Genomic DNA, 13,968 nt, shown 5'->3' with positions numbered 1-13,968 from the left:
CAAATCTCATAGTACGTACGTAAAACGTGAGTTTATGGTAATTTTAGGATCTTGTAGGCTTTAAATGTTTAATGTTATAAGAGGATTTTGATACAGTCAGAGTCAAATACACTCGGCATCAAATAAATCGCACCTCCCGCGACAAGCACTTATTAAACGTATGCATCCCCACTTCCCACCAACGTTGGTACCATTTGAAAGCCTAGTTTTAAACTTCATTTCATTAAAGGAAAGGTTTTTACCCCAAAAATGTGTCTTTACAAGGATCCAGAGTCACTTCTTCAAAAAATAGGTACTTACGCTATAGCCATTTTTTATGACTATAAAACTGTTAAGTTGGGATTAATCGCTATCCATCTGTTAAAGAGGACACGTGAGATCTTTATTTGGTTTTATAACCATAAAAATTGGTCTAATTGATCCCAGAGGTGAGCCCAAAGTGAGGTCTATTTTCAAGTCACATTTATGGTGTATGTTAATCATTTATTTAGAAATGAAATGTATTTTTCTTTAAGGATATTTATTGGGCTTTCAAATAACACCAATATTGTTGGGGTACCATAATTGTGTCAGAAGAAAATCTTTAAAGTTCGCGTCGCGGAAGGTGCGGTTTATTTGATGTTGAGTGTAGTTCGTGACACCTACCTAAAGTGGCCATAATGTTGCCAACACAACCTTATTAATTTACTGTGTCTGTGTTACAAAGACTGAGGACAAGTGGGAATGGAATCCTGGAAATGATTGCTGTAAGGCCTGACTCAGCCATTTATGGTCGCTTTGTTGACTTACACATTAGGCATGTAAAGCAATAAAACGTCCATATTAAAAGAGTCAATATCTATCTATATAATTATATAAAAGAAAGTCGTGTTAGTTACTCCACTTATAACTCAAGAACGGGTGAACCGATTTAGCTAAAAATTGTCAGGGAGGTAGTTTAGAGCCAGGAGAAGGACATAGGATACTTTTTATCCCGTTCGAAATAAAAAAAGTCTGCTTATTTATTGCCATTAAGGCGGAACAAAGTTCGCCGGGTCAGCTAGTATATATATAAAAGAAAGTCGTGTTAGTTACACCACTTATAACTCAAGAACGGCTGAACCGATTTAGCTGAAAATTGTCAGGGAGGTAGTTTAGAGCCAGGAGAAGGACATAGGATACTTTTTATCCCATTCGAAATTAAAAAAAAAAGTCTGCTTATTTATTGCCATTAAGGCGGAACAAAGTTCGCCGGGTCAGCTAGTAATTAATAGTTTGTCAAACCCATGCTGTACTACTAACATATTTCTAAAAACATTGTTACTAACTCTACTAATTTGATCACCAAACCAAAATATGAACTGCTTTGTCTGAAAAATTTTTTTTTTTAATTTCGTTCGTTTCAGCCAAATGACGTCCACTGTTGGACAAAGGCCTCCCCCAAGGTTTTTTAATTTATTTTATTAAAATTGTTACAAAGACGTGTTGTGACTTGTGAACTTTTTGGCTACTTTGGGTGTCACGAACTATTTGAAGCTGACTGTACAGACAGCACGTTCACTTATCTGAGTATCATTTCATAGATGGATTTTAAACTTTGTTTTATTATGTAAAAAAATAAATTTGACTGAGGAAGTGTTTTGAAATTATTTACACTTCTAGGGAATCTTATAGCTAAGTAGTAAAAAACCAATTAGTTACTAAATTATAGACAAATTATTTTAAAAACTCGTCTTTTGCTTGCATAGGTAAACGAAACTCTGCTGTCTGTGTTGCTTTCACGCCTAAACCACTGAACCGATTTTGATAATAGCATAAGATAGTTTCCACTTCCGGAAAAGGACATTAGGGATAGTTTTTATCCCGGTTTTTGAAAAAGGGACGCGCGCGATTATGTTTTTCTGTGATGAGGCAAAATTTCACGCGGGCGAAGCCGCGGGCAAAACCTAGCTTAGTATAAAAAATGTAAATTAATGATATCCGCTGTTGATATTAATATTAAGAAACTGGTCCCGCCGTAGCACCACACACTATTGCGAAGTGGATCCTCAGCATAATTTATAACCAATATTCCAAACTAGTATGATAATCGTCACGTGTTACACAACTTGTTTCGTAGACTTGTACCTACCTATGTAATCTAGTAGTCAAAGCTTCAATCTTGTCGACAACAAACCTACACAGTGTCAGCCAAAAACTCTTCTACAAGAGTGGCGTTGTCAGTAGCAATAATTAAATCTTCCTGCGTGCAGTTGTTTGGGCAAGCAGGGCACGACATCATGCGCTTCGTCGACTGGGGAACAAAACCGCATTTGCACTCCAAGTTTGAGCCATCCAAGAATCCCCACCCGAACAGATTGTCCTTACTACCAGAGTAAATACAAATGAGTAACAAACCGCGCTCGGGCGTTTCTATGAAGATGACCTACTCATTTGTATTTACTCTGTTACTACGGCCAACCTGCGTCCGAAGTCTATTTAAAGACTTCCAGGTAAGCCAGGGGAGCTCATGTCCAGGTGGAGGACTCTCAGACATAGGGAATTAGGGACAAAAGGGCAGGGGAGATCAGCTCTCTGCGGTTATGGCGTGGTTTTAACCACGAAAGTCTCTACTTAGCTTGGGTTTGATTCTAAGAGAAAGCAAGAAAAGTGAAGATACATGAAAACCCAAAGGGCGATGGAGCGGGCTATGCTCGGAGTTTCCCTGCGTGATCGAATCAGAAAGGAGGAGATCCGCAGGAGAACCAAAGTGACCGACATAGCCCGCAGAATCGCTAAAATCAAGTGGCAGTGGGCGGGGCACATAGCTCGTAGAGACGATGGCCGTTGGGGCAGAAAAGTTCTCGAGTGGCGACCACGGGCTGGAAGACGTAGCGTGGGCAGGCCTCCTATTAGGTGGACCGACGATCTGGGAAGGTCGCGTGAAGAGCCTGGATTCGGGCAGCGCAGGACCGTTCATTGTGGAAAACCTTGGAGGCGGCCTTTGCCCAGCAGTGGACGTCATTCGGCTGAAACGAACGAACGAACATGAAAACACCTCGACTGATCTGAAAAAGGGATATTCTAGTGGTCAAATACCTACTTACAACAAAAGATTGTATGGGACCATCATCTATAAAAAATCTATTTCTTTAAAAGTCATAAGCGACTAAGGAACAAAAATAACAGGCCTTACAACCCATCTGGCTAAGATAAGAAGTGTAGGTCAAATCCTCCATTTGCCTCTGGTAAACTATGCTTACATGTCAAGCAGCAAATCGAACGCATAGCGTTGAATAGAGCTCTGTGAATGTGTGTCGTCACCCTGTGCGTCCACGCGCTCTGTGAGACCTCATAGTAATGTTTGTGAATACGGACGTAAGACAGACCTTACCTCGTTTTACCTAAATACAGAAAGAAGCATTGAACTACTTAAACCGACAACTTTTCCTCAAATTTTCGCTTGACACAGATATTATTTGGCGTAGAGCAGGTATTATTAACGTTAAAATGAGTTGAATAACTAGTTTTGGTTACAAGTTACTTGTTTAGTTAGTCATTTTCGTGGTTAATAATATTGCTAGGTTTAAAGTCTTGGAGTCTTACTAATATTATAAAACAAAGTCCACCACAAACAACTCCTCCTATGTTCTTCTAATTAATTTCGTTGCGGGTCCAATGACAGTTTAACTTTCCCCCGGGACAAACTTGACCTTCACTGGTTGGGTTATTGGCGGTCAAGCTGTAGATCCTGGCTACACAGGAGTTGCAGCGGTGGGAACGAGAAGTGGGAATAGTCCCGTTAGCTTATCACCACTACCTGAACAGATTTTCATGTGGGTTTCGCTAATAGAATAGATTTAAGAGTGATTTATGAGGAAGATTTAGATTTAAATATTGGTGTACCTTTCCAAATAAATAACTAATTGTTAAGGAGAAAAACGTAGGATAGTTTTTATCCCGGTTTTTGAAATAGTGATGCGTGCATTAGTCTGTTTTATTATCTCTTAACCTAAATTCGTTTAAACTGATTCAGTGTATTTTAAGGTGCTAAATGTAACAGACAGACAGTTACACTCTCATATTTTATGTTATTAGTAATGGATGTGGTATAAAATAATATGTAATGATACTAGAGCAGATCTAGCCGAGTTACAACAGAAATTGCATAATATTAGGAAACTAATTCAATGCAATATCTAGAATGACTTACATAGTACATTACTGTGGCTTGATAATTTAAATTGGCCATCTTGATACCGCATGATTGATTGGAACTTATTTGGAACCACTTTGCTATGAAATGAGATCTATAGGAGATCCAAAGAACTGACATAGTACGCAGAATTGTCAAACTTAGGGCTCACAGATCACAGAAACTAAAGGGAGATGTGACAAGGGGGCGTGGCCGGTGTCGCAGCAATATGCCCAAAAACAGAACAATTGCTCGTGAAATGATGACAGCAGCGACGTCATAATGTAAACAGTTTACATTGCTTGCGTAGTACTAAAGATTATTAGAACGTTGAGTACTGATACCGCAGTGGATTATGAGCACATTTTGATTACTTTGTGTGTGTGAATTTCTAAAGCGACACTGACGCCCGTATTCACAAATATTACTATGAGGTCTCACAATGTGCGTGGACGCACAGGGTGACACACGAACCAATCACAGAGCTCTATTCAACACTGTGCGTTCGATTTGCTGCTTCACTTAAGCTTAACAAACATGCATTATTTATTTATTTATTTATTTATATTGCTGTCGCGATTGTGCGACTGGCACCCGCAGTGAGTGTGCGAGTGCGATAGCAACATAATTACGCGCGAGCGATAAGGATGGGTAGCTTGGGGTCATTGGACAAAATTCTTCGTGCTCCAGACCGACCAGATATAGTGGATATCTCTCTATCTCTCTATGGGCTCATGTGCCTGAAATTCCAATTCAAATTCCATAAATGAGTTTTTTTAATAAGTTCTATTTTTTTCCAGAAATGACGTATGACATTCCCAACGTGGAGTTACTAAATCCAAAGGAGGGGGGAGATATTACATACATGGACATGGTGGAAGAGAAGGAATCCATGGGAGAGTCTCAGATCCAGAAAATGTTCGCAGGATCTTCTGTCTTCTTGACTGGAGGCACAGGATTTCTTGGAAAGCTGCTTTCGGAGAAATTGTTGAGGTAAGTTTTTATGATTTAGTTCGGAACCCATCTGAAATTACCTGGATTTATAGTTCGAGAAAGATAGTAGCGAATAACTTTTTAAAAAAATAAAACCGACTTCAAATGCGTGAACACAAAAAAAAACTAAAATTAAAAAAAAGTTCTGCCCTTGGGGGTGAAATATTTTCTTCAAATTCGCATGAAACCACCCTTTTGATAATACCTATTCAACAAAAATATAATCGTTCAAATTGGTTCATAATCGGCGGAGATATTGCGTATAAAAAAGTTCATCCCCAATTTTCCACCCTTGGGGGTTGTGTTTTCTATTATTAAATTTAAATGGGACCACCCTTGAGGTATTACCTATACGCCGAAAAAAGATTTGTTCAAATCGGTTCATAATTGGCGGAGTTATCGCGTAACAAACATAGAAAAAAAAAACATACAGGTCGAATTGAGAACCTCCTCCTTTTTTGAAGTCGGTTGAAAAGACTACTAAGGGACAAACATGCGAACATCAGGCCTCCCCAACCCGTCTGGCCAGCGTGGGGAGTGTAGGACAAATCCTCTTGCCTCTGGTAAATTAGAGGGTCGTGCTCCTGCAGTGGAGACTAAATGACCTGATGATGATGATGATTTAGAAACTAGTTTTTTAACCATAACGGGGTAGCTTTTGGTCTGCATCTCACCTGATGGAAAGAAGCCAAGGCAAAGGTGAAAGCGAGCTTTAACCGGAATTTTAACCCTTAATTACTCGCATGGGGTCAAAGCATTTTCGGATTCAAAAATGAAGCAATTGGCGCGGCCCGATTTCCTCCGCGCCCCCGGTAGCTTCATAAAACACGTCTTAGTTTGTATTTTGATAGCGACTAATTCACGGGAGTGGAAGGATGCGTCGCTGCGCTCTTGAGTGGTGACCCCATGCGAGTAATTACGTAACTTTTTTGGAAGAGGTAAGTTTTTTGTTTTATGTATTTATTTTGTGTATTATGAATAATATTTGTCTTATTGTATATTTAGTGAATAAATGTTTGTTATAAATGTGTTTTTACAGCTCTAAACAATAAAAATATTGATAAATTCAGTTTTACTACTACTTTGTCTTTTTTTTTCAGAGTTAGTAGAGATAGGAAAAAATTGCAAATTGTGCAATGGTTGGAAGATGTTTCTGATGAAGAAGAAGTTGGAGAGTTGAGTTTTGAGCCAGAGTTAGATGAAATAACAAAAAGTGATCATGATAGCGCTAATGAGATCGAGCAATCCTCCGCACAATCAAGTGAATCGAAAATGCCAGAAATGTACAAGATTTGTGTGCAATGATCACTCTGAAATATACTGTCAACAGTGTAACAAGAATGATTCGGAGAGTTCCTAAAAAATACTAGTATTACCTATGATCTCAGTATACCTAAGTACAAATTGTTAATTATTGACAATTATTTTAATTTAGCTTGTTTTTGTATAATTAGTAAGAAATCCATGTTATTACTTATAGATCTTAAAGAATAAATAAAGCATTTTTATAATAATGTAGTTTCATTTACTTATAAATTTCAGTATGTATTAAAAACTACTCACACAATTTGGGGTCATCTGTGACCCCATGCGAGCAGTTATGTAAGATTCTTTATGCGAGTAATTAAGGGTTAAACCACAGACGAACTAGCTAAGTATCTTGCCTCATTATTACTATTGTTGTTGCAATTACGAGTATAACATAGGACTTTTTCCGTGGATTTCGTAGGTGACTGAGGGACAAATATGCGAACATGAGGCTTCTTCAACCCGCCTGGCTAGCGTGGGGAGTGTGGGCCAAATACTTCAGTGTTGCCATCTTGGTGGTTGTGCCACCAAAACTAGCGTTGTTTAAAACTCTTAGTGGTATGTTTTCATTAAATAGAGTTTTAATTTTTCTGGATGTTTTTAGCGGTTTTTCAGTAGGCATCAAGTAGTTTTAATCTGGCACTGAATAATTAAGCGGAATTTGGTAATTATTTAGGTCCAAATTCCTGGAATCTCGCGGAATTTTCCTTTTGAACTATCGTTTTAATGAAATCTGAGGTGGCAACACTTAGCCATAGACTTTTTTTTATTAATGTTATGACGTCAGATTGTCAGAAGTCCATCAAATCCTTGTCCAATTTAAATTAGTCCGACTAATTAACAGTTTGCGTACGTCCAAAGTCGCACGCGCAGCCTTCGCGATTGCACAAGCGTGCGCACACAGCGTGTCGTTTAATACGGTCTTAACCGACTTCATAAAAGGGTTCTTAATTCATAAAGTCATAAGATTCACCTACAAATAAGAAAACTGTAACACCTATAAACTTTAAAATTGGCAGGTAGGTTCCATTTATAGGGTGTAGATATTCGCTAAGAACGGATTTTACAAAACTCCATCCCTATAAAACAGGGTCCACGCGTACGAAGTCGCGGCCGGCTTATAAAAAGCGCTTTTAACACGTCCTCTTTTAACCCTACCACTGCTTCGGGACATTTAGCATTTTTTTCTAAGTCTTTTGTACGTTTGTAACCTTCATCATTTATGGTCCGATTTAGATATTTTGTTTGAAAGGATACAATCCAGTGCAGAAACAGGAGCTCTAATTTCACCAGAGTCCACTTGGCTATCCACTCGAAGATTTGGCTTCCACTTCCCGTGCCAGATCATACCTATCCATACAAAAAAACAAAAAGGCAACCTTATCACTATAAAGAGATCTCTTTCAGACAACCCAGGAAGAGGACAGTTGCAAATAAGGATACTTTTGTTGCCCATCAGGATATCAATCCTATTTTTCAAAAGTCCAACGCCCTGTTACAAAACAAACAACCGCCTTAAGGTTGAAAATGGCTTAAACGCCCGCCCCATTAGTATTCCGTAGGAGTAGTGCCAACAATGAGATATAGTACGCAGGTTCAACATCTGGAAATACCAGTCTAACAATCTTAGGCCCGCCAATGCGTTTTGCACTAAAAATCAAATGCTAAATAGGCGGAAATTGTTTGTATAAATGGCGTGCGTACTGCATAAGTCTTTAAATTTAAAGTGCCACACACGTTGTTTTGGACAAAAAAATCTGTAGTAGGCAGCCTCACATCACACTAAACTCTGATTTTTAATTCGACGGAATTTTGACATTTCAAAAGTGTTGCCAACATTGAAACATTCCCACTAAGGATGGAGAGCATTTTCACAAATTAAAAAATAATCCTTTCTTGAATTTAAGGTTTCACTTAAAAAACTAAGGCTTAAAAATGTACTGATCATTTCAAAATGGTTATTTGAATTTTTATTAGCTATCATATTTTAGAAGTTACAAAAAAAATTGGGAAATTATTTTTCTATTACTGGACTCCCTGGCCAATAATCCATGGGTTACAAACCTTTTTTATGAAAATCCTTTTGTTAATAAAATCTTAGCTTCATAAAATAATCAATTTAACAAGATGCCAATTTTATAATCCAAGTTGATTATGATGACGATAATGATGATTGATGATCAACACATATTTTCGTTTATGTTAATTATGTTGTTTTACTGTGTTAAAAACACGTTTTTATCTATTTAATCTCTAAAATGTACATAATAATTAGTGTACATTGAATTCACGAAACAAACAATAGTTCATTCTTGTAAGTTGTAGTTGATGAAATTTCATTTCATATTATTTATTAATAATTCAAAGCAAAAAAGGCTTATTACATCTGAATTGTCAAAAAATGACAGCTGTCAGAATTCCGTCGAATTAAAAATCGGACTATAGGTGGGCCGACGATCTGGTGAAGGTCGCGGAAAGCGCCTGGATGCGGGCAGTGCAGGACCGGTCGTTGCGGAAATCCTTGGGGGAGGCCTTTGTCCAGCAGTGGACGTCATTTGGCTGAAACGAACACATGTTTTAGTGAAAATTACTTGAAATCATCTTTGTTGTTATAACTCTTCTCGGAGATGTCGTAAGCGACTAAGAGACGAATAATGCAAACATCAGGCCTCCCCAACCCGTCTGGCCAGCGTGGGGAGTGAAGGACAAATCCTCCATTTGCTGGTAAATTAGAGGGTCGTGCTCCTGCAGTGGAGACTAAATGATTGTGATTTTAACTGAAGGATGCAGTGCTTTATTCTTGAAAACAATGTTTTGAAATCAATCAAATGCGTAGGTATTATAACTCTATTGATTTGTCATACCTCGATTTTATGTCACTCTTTATTGCTAATTGCTTGTATTTTATTGTTTATAACTCTATTTCAATTTAAATACTTAAAAATGTAGTAATAAATATTGGTATTAATTTCCAATAGGTCCCATAAACTTCAATTATGCTTTGTCAGTGTTGCAAAACAATTTATCTATGTACCTATTTAATGTTTGAAAGTACCTAATAATACTTATTGATATTTTGCGTGGTTTTTTGTCAACTAAAATTGATATAAAAACTCGACAGTATGAAATTAAACTTCTACGAATACGGATGTAATAACACTGTAAACAAATTTTGATATTTGAACAAACCGATCAAACATTAGTTTTTATTATGCGTATTTGATTTAATTTTGACGAAATATTTGTACAGGAACCAAGTATTTGGATGTTTTTTGTTCTTTTTAGCATTGAAAAAGTTGGAAGTTTTTAATCTTTCATTTGGGCACTTCGTAGAGATCTTTTTGGCCTTTAGTCAGCCTTCAAAATAGGATAAGTACCTACCTGCGTAGTACGCACGTACGATATTTTCATATTACGTACAAATGTCTATTTACCTACCATCTTTCTTTAACAAGAAACATAACGCCAAAATGACGTCCACTGCTGGACAAAAGCCTCGGATCAAGAATATCAACAACGACCGGAATGAAGGTCAATTTTGTCCCGGGGGAAAGTTAAACTGTCATTAACGACGCAACCGCAACGAAATTAATCAGAAGAACATAGGAGGAGTTCGAAATTAAGGTCGTCGGTTTACCTATTCGGAGGCCTTTACTTCATCCATCAGCTCTAATAGCTATGTGACCCGTCCAGACACCATACAACGTCAAAGTACTTAGGCCCCTTGCCAGGGCACTTAATACGTCCCAAATATAGCTTGCCCTACCACCAGTTCGGGACAACATATGGGCTGGTGCTAAGAAGAAGTGGCGGAAGAAATCTATAATTCTGTAAAGATATTTCTTTACTACTTTGTCCACCTGGGACTGTAATAACTGTTTAGAATTCCATCATCGCTTGCTACATATAGTGATGGTACTTATGATACGAATGCGTAGCTCATTTGAATCGTTTGTTAAGAATTAAGATATAATCTTAGGAAAACCAATGCAGCGCGTGTCGTTGCATATAAATTGCGGTATTGTATCATACTTTGAACTCTGTAAAAAAGTAGGTACTTTTTAGTTTAAGACTTGGGTAGGACCTAGCGAAGTTAAATGTAAGATAATACTACTAGGCCCATGGTACAGGACTATTCCCACACATGTGTAGCCAGGATCTACAGCTTGACCGCCAATAACCCAACCAGAGAAGGCCAAGTTTGTCCCGGGGGAAAGCTAAACTGTCATTGGACCCGCAACGAAATTAATCAGAAGAACATTAGAGGAGTTCGAAGGTTCGACTTCCCTCCAGTGCAAAGCGGGTAGTACCTGGATGCGGGCAGCGCATGGAAATCTCTGGAAGGCCTTTAAAAAAAAGTCATAAAACTCATTTACTTTTGCAAATAGGCTTTTAAAAAGCACTTTTACACGTCCCAGTATCAACCCTACCACTGCTTCGGGACAATAAATGGGCCAGTGTTGAGAAGAAGCAGCGCAAGAAACTCAGTCACTATTGTCAGCCTGTCCTGTCAGTTTGTCCAGCGGTGGATGTCATTTGGCTGAAGTCAACGAATGACTTTAGGTTAGAACAGCAAGGTTGTCCTTACGTTGCGTGTATCGATTTGTTAAACTAACAACAATAGGAAAATCTAAAATTATACAAGTGTTTTGCTTCAAATTTTATTCTAAACTCAAGGAAAAGGTCAAACCTTTGGTAGAGCATTCCTCCTACATCAATCTTACTCAGGATTTGTTTCTGCATACTAACTGGAAATCATCGGTTCTCAAACTTTCAAGCACCCCGTGGAAGTAAATATTTTTACCTTCCGAAGCCCACATTCATTTATAGACAGACATCTAAATATAACTCAAATGTGACTGACTGACTGACATAGTGATCTATCAACGCACAGCCCAAACCACCGGACGGATCGGGCTGAAATTTGGCATGCAGGTAGATGTTATCACGTAGGCATCCGCTAAGAAAGGATTTTAAGAAACTCCACCCCTAAGGGGGTTAAACGGGATCCACTCGTACGAAGTCGCGGGCGGCCGCTAGTTCTGTAATAATTTACTAAATATCAGCATTGCATCCGTGCGAAGCCGGGACGGTTCGCTACTTTAAAAATATTTTTGGTAGATTAACGAAGGAAGGAATTGGAATTAATTAAATTACCATTAAATACTAATTTGGATGTTATCATCTGCAACATAGATAAATGACTTGTTGATATTGTTATTTAGCTTGTTTATTCATTTCATGTTATGACAACCAGTGGTGACTAAGTTTGCTCCGGCGTTGCAGCACTTGCAGAGAAGAAACGCATGTATGTTTCGATTTTCGAAGCGCTAGTAGGGCCCAAAAGACAAGGAGACATGTAAAGTGCCCCTTAAGGGCTACCTTTTTTTTACTGTATTTTAACGTATAAGTGCCACTAGTGGTCACGTTTCACTAAACGTTAAATAAACAACTTGAAAAAATCTAACTGCCTAAGGCGGGACTCGAACCTACGACCTTCCGCTTGCCGGGCGCTTGCCTCTTCCAACTGAGCTACTTAGACACTGGATAAACCTGGCAGTTACATTTTTTCAAGTTGTTTATTAAAAAAAAAAAAGATTTCGATTTTTGATTTTGAAGTGGCTAGGCCATCAAAACTTTGAGTACCCCTACCTCGCCTATTATGCATTCACTTCGCGCACTGTGATGGCATTGGGACGTGCGCCGGAGTGCTTCTGATAGACAACTTTCATCGGATTATGGACCTATAACGGGGCTCGTCCGGTCAAAATACTGCTCTTACGTCATACAGTGTCAAAAGAGTCAGTTATGTCATAGTAGGTTACTCATATTAATATGGCCTCCTGACACTATAATATCAGTACTAATGACGTCATATTACTGGTTCTATGGGTTTATGGTCTATTTATTTTTTAGAAAACGACCTCAAATTACGAGATAAGTATTCGAGTGACCGGAAGACGTAGCGTGGGCAGGCCTCCCACTAGGTGGACCGACGATCTGGTGAAGGTCGCGGGAGGTGCCTGGATGCGAGCGGCGCAGGACCGGTCTTTGGAAATCCTTGGGAGAGGCCTTTGACCAGCAGTGGACGTCTTTCGGCTGAAACGAACGAAGGGGGTTAAACGGGGTCCACGCATACGAAGTCGCGGACGGCCGCTAGTTGCTAATATTCTTGCCATTTAAGTTTCTTGTATTTAGGCTAAGTTTTTATTCAATAAATTTATCTTATCTTATTCTTAAAAAATACTACAGTGTTTGACATGCTGTTAGCTGTCTTGTTATACATGCGCCTTTCCTAAGGTCACTTCTATGTAAATAACAATAATACAAACACGTAATCAAATGATTACTAATTAATTAACTAATTTGCTATGTCATGGAAAGAACGTACGCAATGTTAAATAATAATTTCTTTCCGTAATTACTAAAAAAACAGTGTTATGTATAATACGGTTTCGCAACAATTCCGATCCGAATGCGTCAAAATACCGATCTAGAAAATCGGATAAAAAGGATACCTTGGTACGTACGTACGCTCTACGGCTCCACTGCACGAGCACAACTCTTTCTAACTTACCAGAGACAAATGGAGGATTTGGTCAGACGGGCTGGAGAGGCCTGTTGTTCACAAGTTCCATGTGTTCCTTTAGTCGCCTTTACGACACCTTCGGGAAAAGTCTTGTCTGTCTTTCCTGAACACTATAATCCGCGCCTTTTCAAGGCGAGAGTCACTAGGGCAAATTTAATAATGTACCATCTTAGACTGCATCTCACTTAACATCAGGTGCGATTGCAGTCAAATACCTGCCTTGTTCTGCATAAAAAAGTGGAAGTGGCTATTAGGTATAGAGCCGTAAAATGATGACAAGGATGCGTGGTCAGTTCAGTCTGCACATAATTTTGATGTACTTGAATTTGGTTATTGTTACCGTTAGATAATTCCTGGCAATTAGTGGTGACTGAGTTTGTTCCGGCGTTTCTTCTCAGCACTTACCATATGTTTGTCTCGAAGCGCTGGTAGGTCCCAAAATATAAGGAGACATGTAAAGTGCCCCATGGGCTACCTTTTCTTTTTAATGTTTGCTATATTTGACGTTCATAAGTGCCACTCTTGTGGTCTAAACTGAATAAATATTTTTGATTTTGATTTTGATTTTTGATTTTTATGAGATAAAAACAACTTCTTCTTCTTCCTCAGATCATGTCCAGATATCAAGAAGCTGTACATGCTAGCACGACCAAAGAAGAACAAGGACACCACCAAAAGAATACAGGAACAATTTGATGACGTGGTAAGTTTCATACAATGGCTTACGTCCGTATTCACAAACATCTATGAGGTTACACAGTGCGCGTGGACACGAACTAATCACAGAGCTCTATCCAACGCTGTATGTTCGATTTTCTACTTCACTTAAGTAAGCATCGTTTGTGAATAGGGGCGTTAAAGTAACTCGAATTCAAAATACATCCTTTGTCCAAACCTGTGGGAGAGTCAGCATCAAATAATTCGT

The 13,968-nt window shown here is 38.6% G+C and overlaps 1 protein-coding gene across 1 annotated transcript in view; it reads left to right on the top strand.

Moving 5' to 3' along the window:
- LOC135085789 (fatty acyl-CoA reductase wat-like) overlaps positions 1–13,968 on the top strand; it is a 35,842-nt gene that overhangs the window by 14,008 nt on the left and 7,866 nt on the right. Inside the window, exons 2-3 of the mRNA XM_063980591.1 lie at positions 4,954–5,146; positions 13,653–13,746. Of these exons, the coding sequence (XP_063836661.1) occupies positions 4,956–5,146; positions 13,653–13,746 (285 nt within the window). The 5' untranslated portion in view covers positions 4,954–4,955. The remainder of the gene's footprint in view (positions 1–4,953; positions 5,147–13,652; positions 13,747–13,968) is intronic.

The sequence above is a fragment of the Ostrinia nubilalis genome, chromosome 29, assembly GCF_963855985.1.
Source record: "Ostrinia nubilalis chromosome 29, ilOstNubi1.1, whole genome shotgun sequence".
Lineage (NCBI taxonomy): Eukaryota > Metazoa > Arthropoda > Insecta > Lepidoptera > Crambidae > Ostrinia > Ostrinia nubilalis.
This window is presented reverse-complemented; position numbering and strand designations above follow the sequence as displayed.